Raw genomic sequence first — 19829 nt, 5'->3', positions numbered from 1 at the left:
AAGCCCACCGACTCCCACAGCTACCTCAACTACAGCTCCTCACACCCCGCTTCCTGTAAGGACTCCATCCCATTCTCTCAGTTCCATCACCTCCATCGCATCTGTTCTGATGATGACACTTTCCAAAACAATGCTTCTGACATGTCCTTCTTCTTCCTTAACCGAGGTTTCCCACCCACAGTGGTTGACAGGGCCCTCAACCGTGTCCGGCCCATCTCCCGCGCCTCTGCCCTCACACCTTCCTCTCCCTCCCAGAACCATGATAGGGTCCCCCTTGTCCTCACTTTTCACCCCACCAGCCTCCGCATTCAAAGGATCATCCTCTGCCATTTCTGCCAACTCCAGCATGATGCCACCACCAAACATATCTTCCCTTCACCCCGCCATGTCAGCATTCCCTAGGGACCGTTCCCTCCAGGACACCCTGGTGCACTCCTCCATCACCCCCAACACTTCAGCCCCCTCCCACAGCACCTTTCCATGCAATCGCAGAAGGTGCAACACTTTCCCCTTTACTTCCCCCCTCCTCACCGTCCAAGGGCCCAGACACTCCTTTCACTTGCAACTTCCCTCAATTTGGTCTACTGCATTCGCTGCAGCCAATGTAGTCTCCTCTACATTGGAGAGACCAAACGCAGACTGGGTGACCGCTTTGCGGAACACCTTCGGTCTGTCCGCAAGCATGACCCAGACCTTCCAAAGAAGAGCCATACGGACTCGAAACATTCACCCTTGTCTTTCTTTCCACAGATGCTGTCAGGCTGCTGAGTTTTTCCAGCATTTTGTGTTTTTGTTTCAGATTTCCAGCATCCACAGTATTTTGCTTTTATTTTAGACTATCATAATTTGTTGGCTGTAATTCTCTGACAGATAGTTGACAGTGGACTTTATGAAGATGTGTTACCAGCGGAGAGTGTTTCCCAAGGGAGGTGCATTTCTGGGAATTGTGGAAATGCTACCTAGTTACTCAGCCCAGGAACAGGAGGAGGCCTCATCCTCTTGAACCTGCCCTGCCATTCGGTGATATCATGGTTGATCTGCAGCTTAACTCCATTTAGCCTCCTGTGATCCATGATTCTCGATGCATCTTACCTAACAAAGATCTACTGATCACCGTCTTGAAATATTCAATTTACCCCGAGCATCCACAACTGTCTGGGGAGAGAGATTTCCACTGCTCTTGGTGAAAGAGTGTAGAAAAAGTGCTTCCTGATTTCACTCCTAAGTGACCTAGCTCTGCCAATAATGAACAAAGAAAAAATAGGCACTGTGCCTATATGCTTTGCATAGCTAGTGGGCAAGGTTTCCGCTGGGAGCAAATTTGTAAGGTTGGTCCTTTCATTAGACAACATTCCCTTTCCTTTCCTTGAATCTTTGCTAGCCCCTCCCTAGATCAAAGAATGGTTACTGCACCACAGGGGGCCTGTCTGCAAGAGGAACTCAGGTAGTCAGATTATTCCACCCTTTACCCATAGCCATGCAATTTTTTTCCTCTTCCAATAATTAGCCAGTTCCCTTTTGAAAGCCTTGATTGAATCTGCCTCCACCATACTCTCAGGCAGTGCATTCCAGATCCTAAACACTCGCTGCGTCATTTAGTTTTACCTCGTGTCGCCATTGGTTCGTTCGCTATTCACCTTAAATCAGCAACCTCTGGTTCTCGATGCTCCCACCAACGAGAGCAGTTTCCACTATGTAATCTGTCTAAACCCCTCATGATTTTGAATACATCTATAAAATCTCCTCCCAACCTTCTCTCAGGAGAACAAAGGCCAGTCCAACCTCCCCATGTAGCTGAAGTGCCTCTTCCCTGGAACCATTCTCGTAAACTTTTTCTGCACGCTCTGCTGATTTGTCTCATCCAGCTTGCTTCCTCTCTATTGAAAGTATAGAGTTCTGCTGCTGGATGCTTCCACACTCCTGCCCCTCGCACCCCTCCATGCTCTTCACATATGAGCCTTGGCTCTGTTCATAAGATCAAAACAAACAGGAGCGGGAGTAGACCAGATGGCACTTGTGTCTGCTGTACCATTGAATACAATGATGGATGATCCTCTGCCTCAACTCCACTTTCCTGCCTGCTCCCCATATCTCTTGATTCAGTAAGAGATCAAAATTCTGTCTATTTCAGCCTTAAATGGGTGGAAATGAGGAGAACTTTTGACACAGCAAATCATTATCATTTGGAATATATTGCCTGAAAGAGCAGTGGAAGATTAATAAAATAGGATCATTGAATGGTTACAGCACAGAAGGAGGCCATTTGGCCCATTGTCATGTTGACGCTCGAGAGGAACTCAACTAGTCCCACTCTCCTGCCTTTTCCCACAATTAGAGTAATTGTCCAGTTTCCATTTGAAAACCACGACTGAACCTATCTTCACCACACCCTCAGGCAGTGCATTCCAGATCCTAACCACTCGCCGCATTCAAAAGATTTTCCTCATGCCACCGTTAGTTCTTTAGCCAATTATCTTAAATCAGTGTCCTCTGGTTCTCAATCCTTCCATCAATAGGAACAGTTTCTCACTATCTCCTCTGTCCAAGCCCCTCCTTATTTTGATGCCTCTATCCAATCTCTTTTCATCCTTCTCTTCTCTAAAGAGAACAGCCTCAACCTCTCCAATCTACCCACATAACTGAAGTTCCTCATCCCTGGAACCCTTCTTGTAAAACTTTTTTTGAACCCCCTCTAATGCCTACGCATCCTTCCGAAAGCATGGTGCCCACAGTTGCATATAATACTCAAGTTGAGGCTGATCCAGTGTTTTATAAAGATTTACCATAGTTTCCTTGCCTTTGTATTCTGCACCTCTATTTATAAGGCCCAGGATCCCATATTCAACAGTAACTTTCAAAAGAGAAATTAAATAATATTTGAAAAGGAAAAATTTGCAGAGCTATGGGGAAAGGACAGCAGAGAGGGATGACTTGGATAGCTCTTTCAAAGAGCCCGCACAGGCCTTAATGGGCCGTGGCCTCCTTCTGTGCTTTACAATTCTGATTCTATGAAAACAGCAAGCGACAGGGTAGCCGTGGCTTCTGCCATGACTTCTTGAGAGATGATCCTTTTGCAGTGTGTCAGCGTCACCCACATAATATAAAGAGAGGTGCAGATGGACACTCCACTTCTGTGGAGAGTCTCTCTCATCGCCTCTGAATATAAAGTGGAAACGTTCTTCTCACTATAATTACCATCCCTCACCCTAACAAGCATAAAATCCATCAAAGAAAATTAAAGGCACTTTGCTTAAATATACACTTAACGTAATCTTAATGGAATCCATTATTGCCGTCTTTGACAGCTGCAGGTGTTAGAGCTGGATGAGACATCATTATGGTCCCAAGAGCTCTGTGATATCAGATGAGAATGTTGCGTCACCAGGAACAGATGAATAGAATCACATCACAGAAATGAGACTTGGAAAATGAATGTTGAAGACTACAATCTTGCCACAGGTCATAAGAAATAGAAGCTGGACTCAGCCGTCAGGCTCCTCGAGCCTGGTCCGATATTCAATAAGATAATGGCTGATCTTCAACCTTCACCCCACTTCCCTGCAATGCCCCCATAGACCTTGGTTCCATTATTGTCAGGGAAAATAGGAAAAGGAGTAGGCCATTCAGTCCGTTGAGCCAATTCAGCGAGATTATGGCCAATCTGCATCCCAACTCCATAAAGCCTCCTTTGCCTCAATATCCTTTAATACCTATGGTTAACAAAAATCTATTGTTAGGTGTTAAAATTACCAATTGATCTAGCATCAATCGCCACTTGCGGAGGGAAGTTCCAAACCTCTGCTAGCTTTTCCATGAAGAAGTGTTTCCTAATTTCACTCCGGAGAGGTCTGGTGCAAATTTTTAGACTACATCACCTAGGCCTACACTCCCCACCAGCAGAAATAGATTTTTTTAAATCCAAGCCATCCATTTCCTTCGTCTGTGATGCTCAGTTCTAGAGTTATAGGGGAAGGAAAGGCACAAGCCTTACTTTACCAGGTGGCTCTGCTGAATTCCCCCCTCCCTTCACTGACGTTAGACACTCATGCTGGGGTACTAGAAGCAACCAATCGCCCAGGTATCCAAGTTCCCTCTCCAACTCTGAGAGCCGCACAGGTGCTAACCTTTGACCTAAGCGAGGGAGCACCACCAATGTGCCATTGATGGCGCTCGTGAGGACTGGTTGAGGGGCCAATATAGGCCAGAACATGGGAGAATTCTCTTGATCTTCTTACATACTATCGGGTGGGTGCTACATATTTAAACTGATTATAGCCCTGTGGCATTTTCAGGGCAATGAGACTTAGTTTCTAACCTGGAGAAAATTAAAACTATAGCCTGAATCTTACATTCATCAGTCGTGCCAGTTGGCAAGCCTGGAGCGGCCGCGAAATGCACTCCCGCCTGCGATCGGCCCCTGAATGCAATTGCACGCTGACTGGCCAATGAATGGCCAGCCAGCATGAAACGTGCACTGAGAAAGCCTCAATGATGCCAGGGGGCTGGGTGGGGGGCGGGGTGGGTGGGCGGGCGGGAAGAGGGCGGGCGCCGACAGAAGTGAGGGTACAGGTGGGCGCTTCTAGCAAGCTCCCCGAAGGCAGACAGCTGTTGCGGAGCTGCCTCAGGGGACTGCAGGCCTGTACAGAGTAAATGGCGAGAAGAAAACACAGCAAACTGTGTCTATGCAGCACATTCAAGCACCTGACAGCAGAACTCAAAAAAACATCAGTCCCGAGGTGTCTTTTTTTTATTATATTTCACCCCGAGGGGCATTTCATCCCCGCCCTGGATTGAGGTTTCAGTAATAATGTAAAGGCGGCCTGGCCGATTGGCCCATCCACCAACTGTAAAAGTGGACGGACCGCAAAAAAAAAATCAATTTCAATTGCCTCCTTACTGGGCTCAATTGCCCCGCTTAAGTGTCGGTGGGAGTGCTTCTGAGTGCCGTGCGCACCCGCCAAGCGAAATGTTGCGCGAGTGCACGATGACATCAGGACGCGCACCCGACGTCTTCTCACGCGCTGTTGGGTCGGATGCGCGCCCGCACAACCAGTGTGGAATTCTGGCCTATATTTTGGCAGTGGCAGGGAATTTTACCTCCAACTGAGAAGCAGTTAGGGCTTTGGTACAAAGTACCATCTCAAAGGTGGCTCCGCTGACAGTACATCACACCCTCCTGTACTGCACTAACATGTTTGGCCAAACTAGATGCTTAACTCTTAGAACGGGGGTTTCAACCTATTGGTTTTCTGCCCCAACGTGAAAATACCAATCCGACCTGCATACATAGAATCATATAGCACAGAAAGAGGCCAAACAGCCCATTGTGCCTGTGACATCTCTTTTTATTTTAAATCTGTGTCCTCTGGTTACCGATTCTCCTGCAGCGGAAACAGATAGAAGCACCAATGAGATTGACCTTCCCAGCTTGTCGTGCCGGGCTGCCATTATCTTAATGACTGCTCTTTGTGTTTGAGCAACGTCTCGAGTTCCGCAAGCCATGGTCGAACATTTTCGTCAACACTCTCAGATCTACAAGGAGGCCTTTAAGGGGATTACTTCACCCACTGGGAAGATAGATTGGAATTCATCCAAATTACACGAGAAGCAAACCGATTATAATGATGTGGCATGACCGGATAATGATAAATGGCTTTGAAATGGCTCTCTGTGATATTAAGGTTAATCCCTTTGTTGAAAGAGCAGACAAAGAGATTTCATACAAGCCTCGCAGAGGAAACCTTTATTTGTGTTAACCCAAAATAGCCAGCGAGGGAGACAAGGGAGGTGATGGCCAGAGGCGGATAAAGAGCCTGAGGTCGAGAGAGGACCACAGGTCTGGAAAGGGAAGTGCAGAAGGATAAGATAAAAAGCAAAATACTGCGGATGCTGGAAATCCAAAACAAAAACAGAAAATGCTGGAAAAACTCAGCAGGTCTAACAGCATCTGTGGAGAGAAAAACAGAGTTAAAATATCGAGCCCGTATGACCCTTCTTCTGAGCTCTGAAGAAGAGTCATACGGACTCGAAACATTAACTCTGTCTTTCTCTACGCAGATGCTGTTGGACCTGCTGAGTTTTTCCAGCATTTTCTGTTTTTGTGGCAGAAGGATAAGGATTATTTGGCAGGATGTGGGAGTAGAACACACATGTATGGGAATCCCGCAGACTGCACTTAGTGAGCAATGGCTGACTCACACTATCCCACTGAGGGTTGTTCCATCTTGTGTTACAAACATTATTTCGTAGCCAGTTGGGCTATGGTATGTGTCTGTCTTGACAAAGAAGGTTTTAACTTTCCAATTGATTCCAGTGGAGAGGAAAATGTTCTTACGTCCTTAATATAGGGAGGGGTACATAGAAGGTGGTTAGTTCATCATCTCCAAAACTTAAAATCGGCCTTTCAGCAATCAAGGCTATTCAACCTTGAAAATCGGCCAAGACTGGGGTCTGTCCTCACGTTCTTCAATGGGGGCGCTCAGCAACACTGAGGATTTGGAGTACTGGCTGATTATTCCACTTCATAGCCCAAAGGATTTTATCTTCACATAGGATTTAGGAGCAGGAGTAGGCCATTCTGTCCCTTGAGCCTGCGATTTTTAAAATTCGCTTGTGGGATGTGGGCATCGCTGGCTAGGCCAGCATTTGCTCCCCGTCCCTAATTGCCCTTGAGAAGGTGGTAGTGAGCTGCCTCCTTGAACCGTTGCAATCCATGTGTTGCCTGCTCTGCCATTTGATAAAGTCATGGCTTATCTAATTGTGGCCTTAACTCCAATTTCCTGTTCCCCCCCCCACACAATTCACGATTCCCTTGTTTATCAAAAATCTATCTAACTCCGCCTTGAATAAATTCAATGACCCAGCCTCCGCTGCTCTCTGGGGAAGAGAATTCCACAGACTACTGGCTCTCTGAGAGAAAAGATTCTCCTCACTCCCCGTCTTAAGAGGGAGACTTCTTATTCTTAAACTGTGCTCTAGTCTCCCCCACAGGAGGAAACATCCTCCTTGTATCCACCCTACCTCTTCTCTTATCTTCCTAGACCAACAGAAAAAAATAAAATGAAGTTGCTAGGGTTGGGTCTTAGTGGAGTTTCCATCCCTGCTAATCTAGCAGCAACTCCAAAATTGCTACAGTATTTACCTACATGACAACTTAAAAAAAACATTCTGTGAAGCAGTTTGAGATGTGATAAGTCACTTTTTATAACTGCATGTTCCCTTTCTCCTTCACTGCCTCCCTTCCTTATTTTTTTCTCTATTCATTCATGCATTCATCCCTTATTTAAGCTGAAAAAGTTACAACATATGAACAAAGAGCAGGAGTAGACCATTCAGCCCCTTGAGCCTGTTCCACCATTTAATAAGATCATGGCTGATCTGATAGTAACCTGAAATCTGCATCCCGCCTACCCCCGATAACCTATCACCCCCTTGCTTATCAAGAATCTATCTACCTCTGCCTTAAAAATATTCAAAGACTCTGCTTCCACCGCCTTTTCAGGAAGAGAGAGTTCTAAAGACTCACAACACTCTGAGTGAAAAAATTTCACCTCATCTCTGTTTTAAACGGGCAACTCCTTATTTTTAAACAGTGACCCCTAGTTCTAGATTCTCCCACAAGAGGAAACATCCTCTCAACACCCACCCCATCAACAGCCTTCAGGATCTTATCTGTTTCAATCATTTTGCCTCTTACTCTTCTAAACTCTAGCGGATACGCGCGTAGTCTGTCCAGCCTTTCCTCATAAAACAACCCACCCATTCCAGGTATTAATCTGGTAAACTTTCTCTGAACTGCTTCCAATTCATTTACATCCTTCCTTAAATAAGGAGACCAATACTGTACACAGTACTCCAGATATGGTCTCACCAATGCCCTGTACAACTGAAGCATAATGTCACTACTTTTGTATTCAATTTCCTCACAACAAATGACAACAGTCTATTAGCTGTGCTAACCTTTTGCGATTCATGCACTAGGACACCCAGATCCCTCTGCATCTCAGAGCTCTGCAATCTGTCACCATTTAGATAATATGCTTCTCTTTTGTTCTTCCTGCTAAAATGGACAATTTCACATTTGCCCACATTAAACCCCATCTGCCAGATCTTTGCTCACTCACTTAAACTATCTATATCTGTTTATAGCCTGCTTATGCCCTCTTCACAACTTACTTTCCTAGCTTTATGTTATCAGCAAATTTGGCAGCCATCGCTTCAATCCCTTCATCCAAGCCATTTATATAAATAGTAAACAGTTGAGATCCCAGCACTGATCCTTGTGGCACACCACTCGTTACATCTTGCCAACCTGAAAAAGACCCATTTATGCCTACTCTCTGCATTCTGTCAGCCAGCCAATCTTCTATCCATGCCAATATGTTACCCCCTATACCATGAGCTTTTATTTTCCACAATAACCTTTGATGTGACACTTAATCAAATTCCTTCTGAAAATCTAAGTACAATACATCCACCGGTTCCCCTTTATCCACAGCACATGTTACTTCCTCAAAGAATTCCAATAGGTTGGTTAAACATGGTCTCCTTTTAACAAAACCATGTTGATTCTTGAGCTTGAGCTTATCCAAGTGCCCTGCTATAACTTCTTTAATAATAGCTTCTAGCATTTTCCCTACGACAGATGTTAAGCTAACTGGCCTATAGTTTCCCACTTTCTGTCTCCCTCCCTTTATGAATAATGGAGTTATATTTGCTATCTTCAAATCTAATGGGACCTTCCCCAAATCTAGCAAGTTTTGGAAAATTAAAACCAATGCATCAACCATCTCACTAGACACTTCTTTTAAGACCCTAGGTTGAAGTCCATCAGGACCCGGGCTCTTGTCAGCCCACAGCTCCAACAATTTACTCAGTACCACTTCTCTGGTGACTGTAATTTTCCTGACTTCCTTCCCTACTTTCAGTTCCTGGTTCAGTTGCTTCTGGGGTGTTACTTGTATCCTCTATAGTGAAAACTATAGTGACAACGTGGAAAAAGACCATTTGACCCTCCATGTGAGCAAACGGTTCTAATTATGTTTACTTGCGCTATTCCCATATCCCTTCCTTACACTTTTGCTCCATCCACCCATCTAATCTAATATTGAATGTTGACAAAATTTCAGCCTCAACCACTAATTGTCTCAATGATTTTCACAGCTCACTACATCAAGGATTTTCTCCTGCCCTCTGTTCTGAATTGTGCTCAACACGGATTCCATTATATTCCTCAGAAGCCTTACTCTCAATATTAATGCTCATTTTATGCACAGTTGGATGTCCCTTGTAATGAACATTTCTTTAAAAACGTGACTATGCTTCAACAAGTACCTCAGTGGTTAGATGGGGCTTTGGGACATCTCCAGGATATGAAATATGAAAACAAGTTCTTTCTTTCTTAAGTAAAGATAAGGTAAAGAAAGCAACCACTGACGTAATGGTTTAGTGCACCCCTCAGTGTGCTGGGATTGACTCTCAGAAACCTGGAAGGTTCCAGACAAGGTTCCTACTGAGGTAACCGACTACATCCTGCCTGATGGTTGTTGTGCCAATGGGCCTCTGCATCCCATGGTCGTAGTTGAGAGAGCAGAGTGAGGAGGTGGGAAGGAGTCAGTCAGGACTCTTGCACCCAATCATTATTCAGCAACAAGGCAGCAGTTACATGTGAATGTCTGGTGAGGTGACTACTGGGATGATCATTGCTGACGAGCTAGCCTGTCATTAGATGGGGGGGCTGGAATTTCATGGCTTTTCCAATGCATCGCTTCCACAATTCCCCAGGAAGGTGACATTACACCAGGTCTGTGACAAACCGATTCCCAAACAGCTCTTGTGGAGCTCGCACCCGCACCATGCCAGCGATGCAGTGGGGTGGGGTGGGGTGTTGCAGGGGTTGGGGGTTGAGTGGGGGAAGAATAAGGACATGGTTTCCCCTACTTAGGGACTCTCCACAATTTCAACCTTCCAGAGTGCCAGGGCATATACAGATGGCCCGAGAACAGGGAGGGAGTAAGGCCTAACTTGAGGGTTTGGCTTGTGATCATGATCGTCCTTCTCCAACCCAGCCCCTCTCTGTTATCAGCTCTCTGTAAGGAGGGCTGAGGAATGTGTGTGAAGTAATCATTCCGGGGGTCAAACTGCCCCAGCAGCAGGCAGTAGACAATGAACTTCCCAGTTTGTGAGGGCTAATAAATTCAATCAATGGATAGTCTAATGACAGAACCTCCTGTTCATTCTGGAGAGGTCAAAGCTGGAGTTGGGGTCATTTCTGGGATATTGCTGCCTTAGAATTTTCAGGACTACATGGTCACAAGCATAATGGAAAAATCTGTAGAATAATTTATTGAATCATATAGCACAGAAGGAGATCACTTGGTCCATCGTTTCTGAGTCGGCTCTTTGAAAGACCTCTCCCACTAGTCGCACTCCATCCCCACCCTTGTGCGCCCTGTTTTGTTCCCCCCATAGGAAATGTAAACCAGCAAAAAAATCCGCATCTACAGGAGAGGAGGAAGAGACTGGAGGAAGGAGAGGCAGAGGGAATACTCATGTGAGTGTTTATTACCACTAAATCAATGATTAATTGTGCGGTTTGCATTCCAGGAGACAATCCTACCGAACTGGGCAGGATATTGCGAACTGTGGGACCTGTCGAGACTGTGCCTGCATCATCTACAGGTAGATGCACCTTTTATTCCTGTCTAATGCCTGACTGCGCTGTGAAGCGGAGAGCCAATATCTTCACCGGACAAATAATGCTTCAGTTAACTATGACTGTTCAGAGATAAATTTAGCTGCGTGTAGCTCTGCTCATTAGAGTTACTACGAATGCTTACACATTATTAAGCAGATATCGAGTCTCCGGGGATACAACCAATTCTCATCTATTTGTTGGCACTAATATATGCAGTTCATTAGGCAGGATTATCATCTGATCATTCCTGATCGCACAATAATCATTTATAAAATATAGTTACTAATCTGACCGGTGGAGAGAGCAGCACAAAGCAGAGAAATAAGTAAAATTGTTCACTGAAAATTACCCTATTTGCATTTGAGTCTTTATATAAGACATATCAGTACTGAAATAACTCTTTCACATGGAACATGTTACACAGCTTCCATTATTGATGATGACCTACATAACAATAGTCTTTGCTTTTCTAAGTAATGAATAATACCTGAAGCACTCTGCGATCAGCCTTTGGAGAGAAAGATTGGAAAGGGAGCAGTTACTTGGTGTAGGTTCCCTTAGGTTTGCAACATTGAGGGTTATCCAATTGAAGTGTTTAAAATGATAAAGGGATTCAATAGGGTCAACATGGAGAAACGACATCCTCTGGTGTGGGGGAGGTGAGTCCAGAGCAAGGCAACATCATATTAATTTGTTTTTATTATTCTTTCATGGGACATGGGTGTCACTGGCTGGGCCAGAATTTTTATTGCCAATTAGAAGGTGGTGCTGAGCTGCCTTCTTGAACCGCTGCAGTCCATGTGGTGTAGGTACATCCACCGTGCTGTTATGAAGGGAGTTCCAGGATTTTGATCCAGCGACAGTGAAGGAACAGCGATATATTTCCAGGTCAGGATGGTGAGTGACTTGAACGGGAATTTCCAGGTGGTGGTGTTCCCATCTATTGCTGCCCTTGTGCCCTTGTCCTTCTAGGTGGTAGTAGTTGTGAGTTTGGTAGGTGCTGTCTATGGACCCTTGGTGAGTTCCTGCAGTGCATTTTGTAGATGGTACACACGGCTGCCACTGTGTGTCGGTGGTGGAGGGAGTTTGTGGATGTGGTGCCAATAAAGCGGGCTGCTTTGTCCTGGATGGTGTAAGCCTTTTTGAGTGTTGCAGGAGCTGCACTCATCCAGGCAAGTGAGGGGTATTCCATCACAATCCTGACCTATGCCTTGTAGATAGTGGACAGGCTTTAGGGAGTCAGGATGTGAGTTACTCGTTGCAGGATTCCCAGCCTCTGACCCGCTCTTGTAACCACAGTATTTGTATGGCTAGTCCAGTTCAGTTTCTGGTTAATGGTAACCCCCAGGATGTTGATAATGGTGGGGAATTCAGTGATGATAATGCCATTGAATGCCAAGGGACGATGGTTAGATTCTCTCTTGTTGGAGATGGTCATTGCCTTGTACTTGTGTGGTGCGAATGTTACTTGCCACTTGTCAGCCCAAGCCTGGATATTGTCCAGATCCTGCTGCATTTGGACATGGACTGCTTCAGTGTGTGAGGAGTCACGAATGATGCCGAATATTGTGCGATCATCAGCGAGCTTCCCCACTTCTACACCTATGTTATTTAATGGGGGTAACAGGAAGCACTTGTTCATCCAAAGAAGAATCAAAGCATAGATCATAAAGTCATTACTTGCCGTGCTTGTATAGGAAAATGACACAGCTCGAGATGCTGTTCCTCTCGGGGAATCCAGTCAAATAAATGGGGAACTAAACCCAATGGTGAAGTTCCGTCCTTTCAAAATATTGCTCTCTCTTGTCTCAAGTCCTCGGTCTGGCCTGGAAAGTTTTGGATCCTGCTGTCCCAAGTACCTAATGGTGTTTAAAGTGTTGAGTGTAGCAGACTGACTTTTTTCGATGCTTACATATTGAGAATTAGATTGGCCCCCAAAAAGGGGTTAAGCACTTTGTGGCCAAGATCTCTCTTGTACTTGTTGATCTTTTTAGGAAGGATGCGGAGGGCTTAGAGAGGGGACAGAAGTGATTTATGAGGAAGGTTCCAGGGGTGAGTGATTTCAGTTACGTGAATAGAATGGAGAAGCTGGGTTTGCTCTCCTTAGCGCATAGAAGATTAGAAAGGAGATTTGATAGAGGTGTTCAAAGTCATGCAGTGTTTTGATAGACTAAGAAAGAAAAGAGAAACTGTTTGCATTGGCTCTAAGGTTGATAATGAGAGGGTACTGATTTAAGGTGATTGACAAAAAAAAACATAGTTGATACGAGGGGAAAACCTTCTTTCACACAATGAGGTGTGAGAATTTGGATTGCAACTGCTTGTTAGTATGGTGGATACAAATTCAATAGTAGCCTTCAACTGTTTCAACTGACCAGTGGATGTCTGGGATCTCAGCCAAACCTCATAATGCATTGAAGTGCCATAGGTTGGCATGGGGTATGAGGGGCCATTGGGGGTGGGTGGAGGGACATAGGTTGGCACGGAGGGCAAAGGTAAGACCTTTTGCACTTACTTCTCAAAAGGTTCTCTCATCCAGGCCACGGCGCCTCTGAGGGGTCACAAACCACAACCCATTGAAAAGCTGGCCTAACTCCACAAAAATTGTGCGGGACTAGGAAACATATATCCCCACAATGAAGCTAGCCAGGTCGGCAGCCTGCACTCCTTACCCCATGCTGACAAAAATCGGGAACACCGGGAATCCCAGAATTGGGTCCTGGCCTCCTTTATTAAGGGTCTACAGAGTTTCCCTGACTCCATGGAAATCCATACCAGATGGAATGGTGCTAACTTGACAGCAGAGCAGTGAAACCCCAACACATGCTCTAACTCACACTTTGATACTGAGTTCCATCTTACCTTGATTCTGAAGGGTTAATTGCAATAGCCATAATCATAATTACATCTTTGATAAGACTTGGCCCTTTTTTTCGTTTGACATTAAATGCAGATCATTCTGCTAAGAACGACTGAATCTGAAGGTAATCAGCTTACAGCATTTGAGGCACAGGCCATTTAATCATTAATCCTGCAAGTGAGTCCAAATTATCATTGCGCACAAAAATATTCTGCAATTATGAAATGTATTCACAAAAGTCATATTTTACAAGGCAGCCTTTAATCTGCACCAAACCAACAGCAGCTCCAATCTTTATGTGGCGTTGCATGGCTGAGCAATGGGATAGTGTGCAGGAACTAAGAACGGTGCTGACTGGGGAATATATCACTCAGGGGGAAGGACTGGGAGTTAAAAAGAGGGAGTCTCAAATCAAGATCCTTAATGAGTGTGACTCGCCGCCAGGAACTTATAAAGATGGGGTTTCACCAGGAAGAGCCCTGTATCAGTGGCTTTTACCTTTCCGATTTCTCAGGGCAGGATTTTGCCTTTGTCGGGCGGGCTTGGCAGGTGCAGACCGCAGTTTCACCCTGGCAGGCCTTAAGCGTGAAACGTGAGCTCTTGTGGGGCGTGGAGAGGAGGGCACAGAGCTGCCTCCGGGAGATGAACAGTTAACGAGATGTAAACTGTTTCATTTTACTTTTAATTTGACGTTGGAAACCTCAACCCGCCCGTGGATGAGGTTTCCTCAAAAAGTGCAAAGGCCGCTTGGCCTTTTCGTCTGCCTTGCCAACCCTTATTGTTGGGATGGGCAGTGAAAAATTTAAGTTCATTTTCTTTTTACTAGCCTTAATAGGCCTTTTAATTGTCGGCAGGCAGGCTGCTGATTCCCACGCGCGGCCGCCGACAAAAATATCAGGCGACTGCGCATTGACGTCAGGACGCTTGCCCGACATCAACGTGTGTCACTCTATGCTCAAGCGGGTCAGGCACACGCCCACCCGCCGAGGTAAAAATTCTGCCCTCAAAGAATATCCCTTCCTGTAGCTTAGGAGTACAGTCTCGCCTCTGAGTTCAAGTCTTACCCCAGAAACCTGAGCACTTCAATGCAATATGGAGGGAGTGCTGCACTGCCGGAGGTGCTGTTTATCAGCTGGGATGATTTTTTTTTACCCATTCTTGGAATGTGAGTGTCACTGGCAAGGTCAGCATTTATTGCCCATCCCTAATTGCCCTTGAGAAGGGGGTGGTGAGCTGCCTTCTTGAACCACTGCAGTCCCCTGTGGTGTAGGTACATCCAAAGTGCTGTTAGGGAGGGAGTTCCAGATTTATGAAGGAACGGCGATATAGTTCCAAGTCAGGAAGGTGCCTGACTTGGAGGGGAACTTGCAGGTGCTGATCGGGGTCAGGCTTAAGGGGCTGGGGGACTATTAAAATAGGAGTAACCTTGAGGTGGGTGCCTTTGATGGGACCAGGGGACCCACAAAGGAGGATTTCCCCCCATCCCTTTGCCCAACACCAACCCTTGCAGTTAAAGCTGCCGGGCTTCGTGTATGGCATGGGCCTCCTCCCCAGCACAGTTAAAGTACCAGTAGGGGTGGGATAAGGCCCTTAAGTGGCCATCAATTGGACCGCCCGATGCCTTCCTCCTGCACCCACCGCCCCCCACCCATAAAATTTCAGACAGGTTGGGGGGCAGGCGGGAGGCGGGTGGACAGAGGGAAGGTCAGCCAATGGATTTTATGAGCCCCTTCCCACCCTACCACCTTCGAACTCACTGGCAGGGGAGCATAAGATCTAGCCCATATAAGTTTATGCAAGTGTGTGTGTGTGGGGTGTGCAAGTGCATGGGTGTGAGTGTGTGTGTGCATGAGACTGTATGTGACTTGCCTGCTTGCAGGGGGCTTGTGTGTGTGTGTGTGTGTGTGAGAGAGAGCACAGCAATATGTGAGAGTATGAGTGTATGATGTAACTGTGTGGCGAAATGTATGGGTGTGTGTCAGTATTTGTGTGTGTGTGTATGTGTGTATGTGTGAGTGTAAGTATATGTGTGGGTGTGTGTTTGTGTGTATGCGTGAGTGCGTGCATGTGTGTAAATTCTACAGCTCCAGCGTGTAACCTACTGTGAGATTGGGCATTTTCTATTTGATCAAACTGCCAGGCAGTAATGCTCAATCAGCTACCTCGTGATTTAGTGACATTTCATTGAAGCACATAGGCTTTACAATGAAAGGGTTCCGCTGTGCTAAGTTCCAAATTGATACACTCTTTCATCAGGTAAAGTGCAAACACAGGGACAAGAAACCACTGGTTCGTCCAACATAAGGAAATGCCAGAATCAACTGGATCAGTTTGGATGTAAAAGGGGTGATTCAGTCGTCTGGCAGTCCTAGAAAGCACACTGTGGAAAATTACAGGCACACAGTTCATGGTTTCCCAGGCTGCACACTGTGAGTTCCCACGACATGCTCCCTGCAAGAATAGGCTGAAACTATAATGAATGAAAATTCACAGGCTATGCCCACAGGCCCTGTGATGTGAGCCTCCGGCTGCTACTCTGTTAGTGTTGTCAACTCTGGTCGGAAACATTCCTGGAGGTTTCATTACATGACATCCCAACTCCAACTGTCCCGCACCCCCCGCCCACCATCTCCTCCCACGCTCCCGACACGTCCAACCTCATGTCAAACTAGCTTCCTACACAGCTTGTAAAGCAAGTAGACTCTTCATGACTCAGTTGCATGACCTTGACTGTCAAACAGCCATTTCCCCTCCCTCCCCCCAACTCATAGTCTTGTAACTAATAAAGGAAGAAAATGGAAATGCGCACAATTATTTTTGAGTGGCCTCTAACATTTTTCTTCCAAACTGTGGCTTGGACACTGAGGGGAGACCGAAAGAAGTCTATAAAGTTATGTGAAGGTGTATTGGTAATGTCGCCGGACTAGTCATCTGGAGGCCCAGGCTAATGCTCTGGGAATATGGTCTCAAATCCCACCATGGCATTTAGTGGAATTTAAGTTCAATTAATAACCCTGGACCATAAAGCTAGTTTCAGTAATGGTGACCATGAAACTATCATCGATTGTTGTATAAAAACCCGTCTGGTTCACTAATGTCCTTTAGGGAAGGAAATCTGCCATCCTTACCTGGTCTGGCCTACATGTGACTCCAGACCCACAGTAACGTGGTTGAATCTTAACTGCCCTCTGAAATGACTTAGAAAGGTCAGTTGAAGAGCAATTAGGGATGGGCAACAAATGCTGGCCTTGGCAGTGATGCCCACATCCCATGAAAGAATAAAGAAAAAGAAGAGTGAATAGCAAAGGCCCTATTCCCCTTGGCTGGCGGGGGGTCCATGGGGCATAGATTTAGGCTACGAGTTAAGAGGTATAGAGGGAATTCAAGGGGATTTTTTTCACCCAGGGGGCGGTGGGGGTCTGCACTCACTGCCTGAATGAGTGGTAGAGGCAGAAACCCTCTCAACATTCAAAAATAACTTGGACATGCACTTGAAGTCCGTAGCCTACAATGCTACGGATCAAAAACTAGAAAGTGGGATTAGACTGAATGGTTACTTGTCTGGGCTGGACATGCCGGGCTGAATGGCCTCCTTCCATCCTGTAAATTTCTATATTTCCATGAGTTTTATGATAATTCATGGAAATTCCAGGGTAATTCTAGAAGCTTAGCAACCCTAGGCTCAGTCCAGTGTGCACTACCTTTCGCAACATTAGATTTCCACCCCCTTTAACCTTGGAACACGCAATATAATTTTACACCTGCGATGGCATGTCCCCTCATTGTTATCCGGTCTCTTTTTGCTTGATTAATTATGATATATAGTCATTGGCTGTAAAATACTTTGGGATGTCCTCTGGCTGTGAAAGGCGCTATATAAATGCAATTTCTTTCGGCGACAAGCCTGTCGGAACATAAATTGCAGCATGTCTGTACGAAATCCCTCAAAGTAAGGGATTAACCCTATGAGATTTGTCACTATCGTCACTTGGTGAAATTTCAACCGCTAAGCCAGTAGTTAAAAGTAAGCAGTGTATAAATTGTTGTCGTTTCAAGAGATCAAGGGCTGTCATCTGAATAGTATGGACGAGAGTGAGTGGAACTTTCTTTAGTTCACCGTGAGCTCAGAATACTAGGAAGCCTTACATCGAACATGGATGGGTTTCAATCTGTTTTAATTCCCCCAGTCTACAAAATCATTCCCTGGTCCACTGAGGGTGGGTTGTGAAGCAGGGTCCCAGAACATTCATCTATCCTCTCATCTCCACACATGAGCTCTGCGCTAGTGTATTACAGAAATGGTACCACCATTGCAGAAGGGAATCTGCCTGAGGGTGCAATGTTTCATCCTTTAAATAATGAGCATAAGAGGTCAGTACAGGCTAAAACGCTGTGTGTGTGTGTGTGTGTGTGTGTGTGTGAGAGAGAGAGAGAGAGAGAATAGCGTACTTTGGAAGTCCAAAAACCATCGTGGCCTGTGACAAGGGAACTCCTGAAAAAGAAACTCCTGCTTTATTTTCTTTTCATTCTTCTAATCTTGAAATTTGTTCTGTGCTGCAGTAAGAACTACGTTTGTATTATCTGAACAACAGGAACATTTGGATAACAGCAAGCCACTGGCTTAAAGCCAAGGACCCTCCCCCTGCAGAGCAAGCTGCATAGCTCCGGGGGATGGGTAGTGGTAGACGGAGGTGAACATGCTTAGTGCCGGGGCCAGCGACAAGCATTATTCATTCTGGGTGCAAATGGCATTGGTGGCATCATGCCACCAGCACAGCTGTGTGCTCAGAGGGCAGGCATAAATATCTGTTCAAGAATGGGATTGAAGGTTATAAGATGCTCACATGGTCTACAGTGTGCTGGCTAAGTGGATATGTTATGCATTGAGCATAACTGGCGAGGGTGTGGGGCTGTGAGGTTAGATTAACGTCCTAGAGTTTCATACAATTAGTTTCAATAATAGGTGAGCGCTTTCACAGCTTGTTTAAAAGTTAAAGCGTACAGGGATCCTGGGCTTTATAAACAAAGGCAGAGTACATTAGCAAGGAAATTATGCTAAACCCTTATAAAGCCGGCTAGAGTATTGTGTCCCATTCTGGGCGCCATACTTTAGGGGAAGGATGTGAAGATCTTGTAGAAGGTACAGAGGAGATGTACCAGTGATGAGGGACTCCAGCTATGTCGAGAGAGTAGAGGAGCTGGGATTGTTCACCTCACAGCAGGGAAGGTTAAGGGGAAGTTTAACAGAGGTGTGGAAAATAATGAAGGGTTTTAACAGAGTAAATATTGAGAACTGGCAGGGCGCTCAGTAACCAGAGGACACAGATTTAAGACAATAGGCAAAAGAATGAGAGTGGAGCTGAGGAAGAGCATAATGCAGTGAGTTGTTACAATGCAGAGTACACTCTCTGAAAGGGTGGTGGAAGCAAATTCAGTAGTAACTTTAAATGGGAGAATAGATATAAACTTGAAAAGAAGGGATAAGTAAAGGAGTGGGGCTAATTGGACAGCCATTACAAGGAACCAGTGCAGACATGATGTGCCGAATGGCCTCCTTCTGCACTATAAAATTCTATGCTATCCTAGATTTCTTTTTCCAGTTCCAATGTCACATTCACATACCATGGCTACAAGATTCAATCGATGGCACTGTGCCAGCTTCATGGGTAGATGGCGTCTTCCCTCTCTGTGCTCAACTTCAGTAACGAGCAACTGAATGTGGGCTTCTGGAAGCACATTCTGCAGCGTCAAGCCAAATGAGGTTGGAGGAGTCTTTGGTGTTGTACTGAGTACGTAGCTACATTGAATAGCATCAGCGCTGCCCATCGTTAATCTCCATCTTATGCCTCCCTTGTCTGCATTCCCTCGCAGAATTCGGCACGCTCCTCAGCAGTTTTAGCATTGCAAGGACCAGAATAACTGAATAATTAACCAGCAATTAATCTCAGCCGCCAAAGCTCAATAAAAGAAACGCTGCATTTGTTTAACTCGCTCACTGCACACCATTCACTCCCTCTACTTTCCCCCCTTCCCATAAAGGTGCAGACTCAACAACAAAAACTGGCATTGATATAGTACCATTAACATCATAAAGCGTCAATTGAAATATTGCCCTTTTGCTTACTGTCATGATGAATTATCTGGAATTACTTAGGATTTACAACATAGATTCAGGCCATTTGACCCAATAGCTCCTTGCCGGTTTTTATGCTCACTTCTCCTCCTACACCATTTCATCTCACCCTATCAGCATTTCCTGATCTTCCTTTCTCC

The 19829-nt window shown here is 45.6% G+C and overlaps 2 protein-coding genes across 5 annotated transcripts in view; one reads left to right on the top strand and one right to left on the bottom strand.

Annotated features, from left to right (window-relative positions):
* The window catches only part of LOC144688041 (dedicator of cytokinesis protein 2-like), a 1154257-nt gene that overhangs the window by 592475 nt on the left and 541953 nt on the right, over window positions 1-19829 (bottom strand). The gene's annotated exons all lie outside the window — the stretch shown is intronic.
* Window positions 1-19829, top strand: part of LOC144688141 (INSYN2B protein-like) — a 133869-nt gene that overhangs the window by 51480 nt on the left and 62560 nt on the right. For 3 of the 4 annotated variants that reach the window (XM_078554707.1, XM_078554706.1, XM_078554708.1), the window contains exon 3: window positions 10606-10680. In XM_078554707.1, coding sequence (XP_078410833.1) covers window positions 10606-10680 — 75 coding nt within the window. The remainder of the gene's footprint in view (window positions 1-10605; window positions 10681-19829) is intronic. The other variant, XM_078554709.1, reaches the window with a different exon arrangement.

Source organism: Cetorhinus maximus, chromosome 1 (assembly GCF_964194155.1).
Source record: "Cetorhinus maximus chromosome 1, sCetMax3.hap1.1, whole genome shotgun sequence".
Taxonomy (NCBI): Eukaryota; Metazoa; Chordata; class Chondrichthyes; order Lamniformes; family Cetorhinidae; genus Cetorhinus; species Cetorhinus maximus.
The sequence above is the reverse complement of the archived record's forward strand: the minus strand, read 5'-3'. Positions and strand labels throughout refer to the sequence as shown.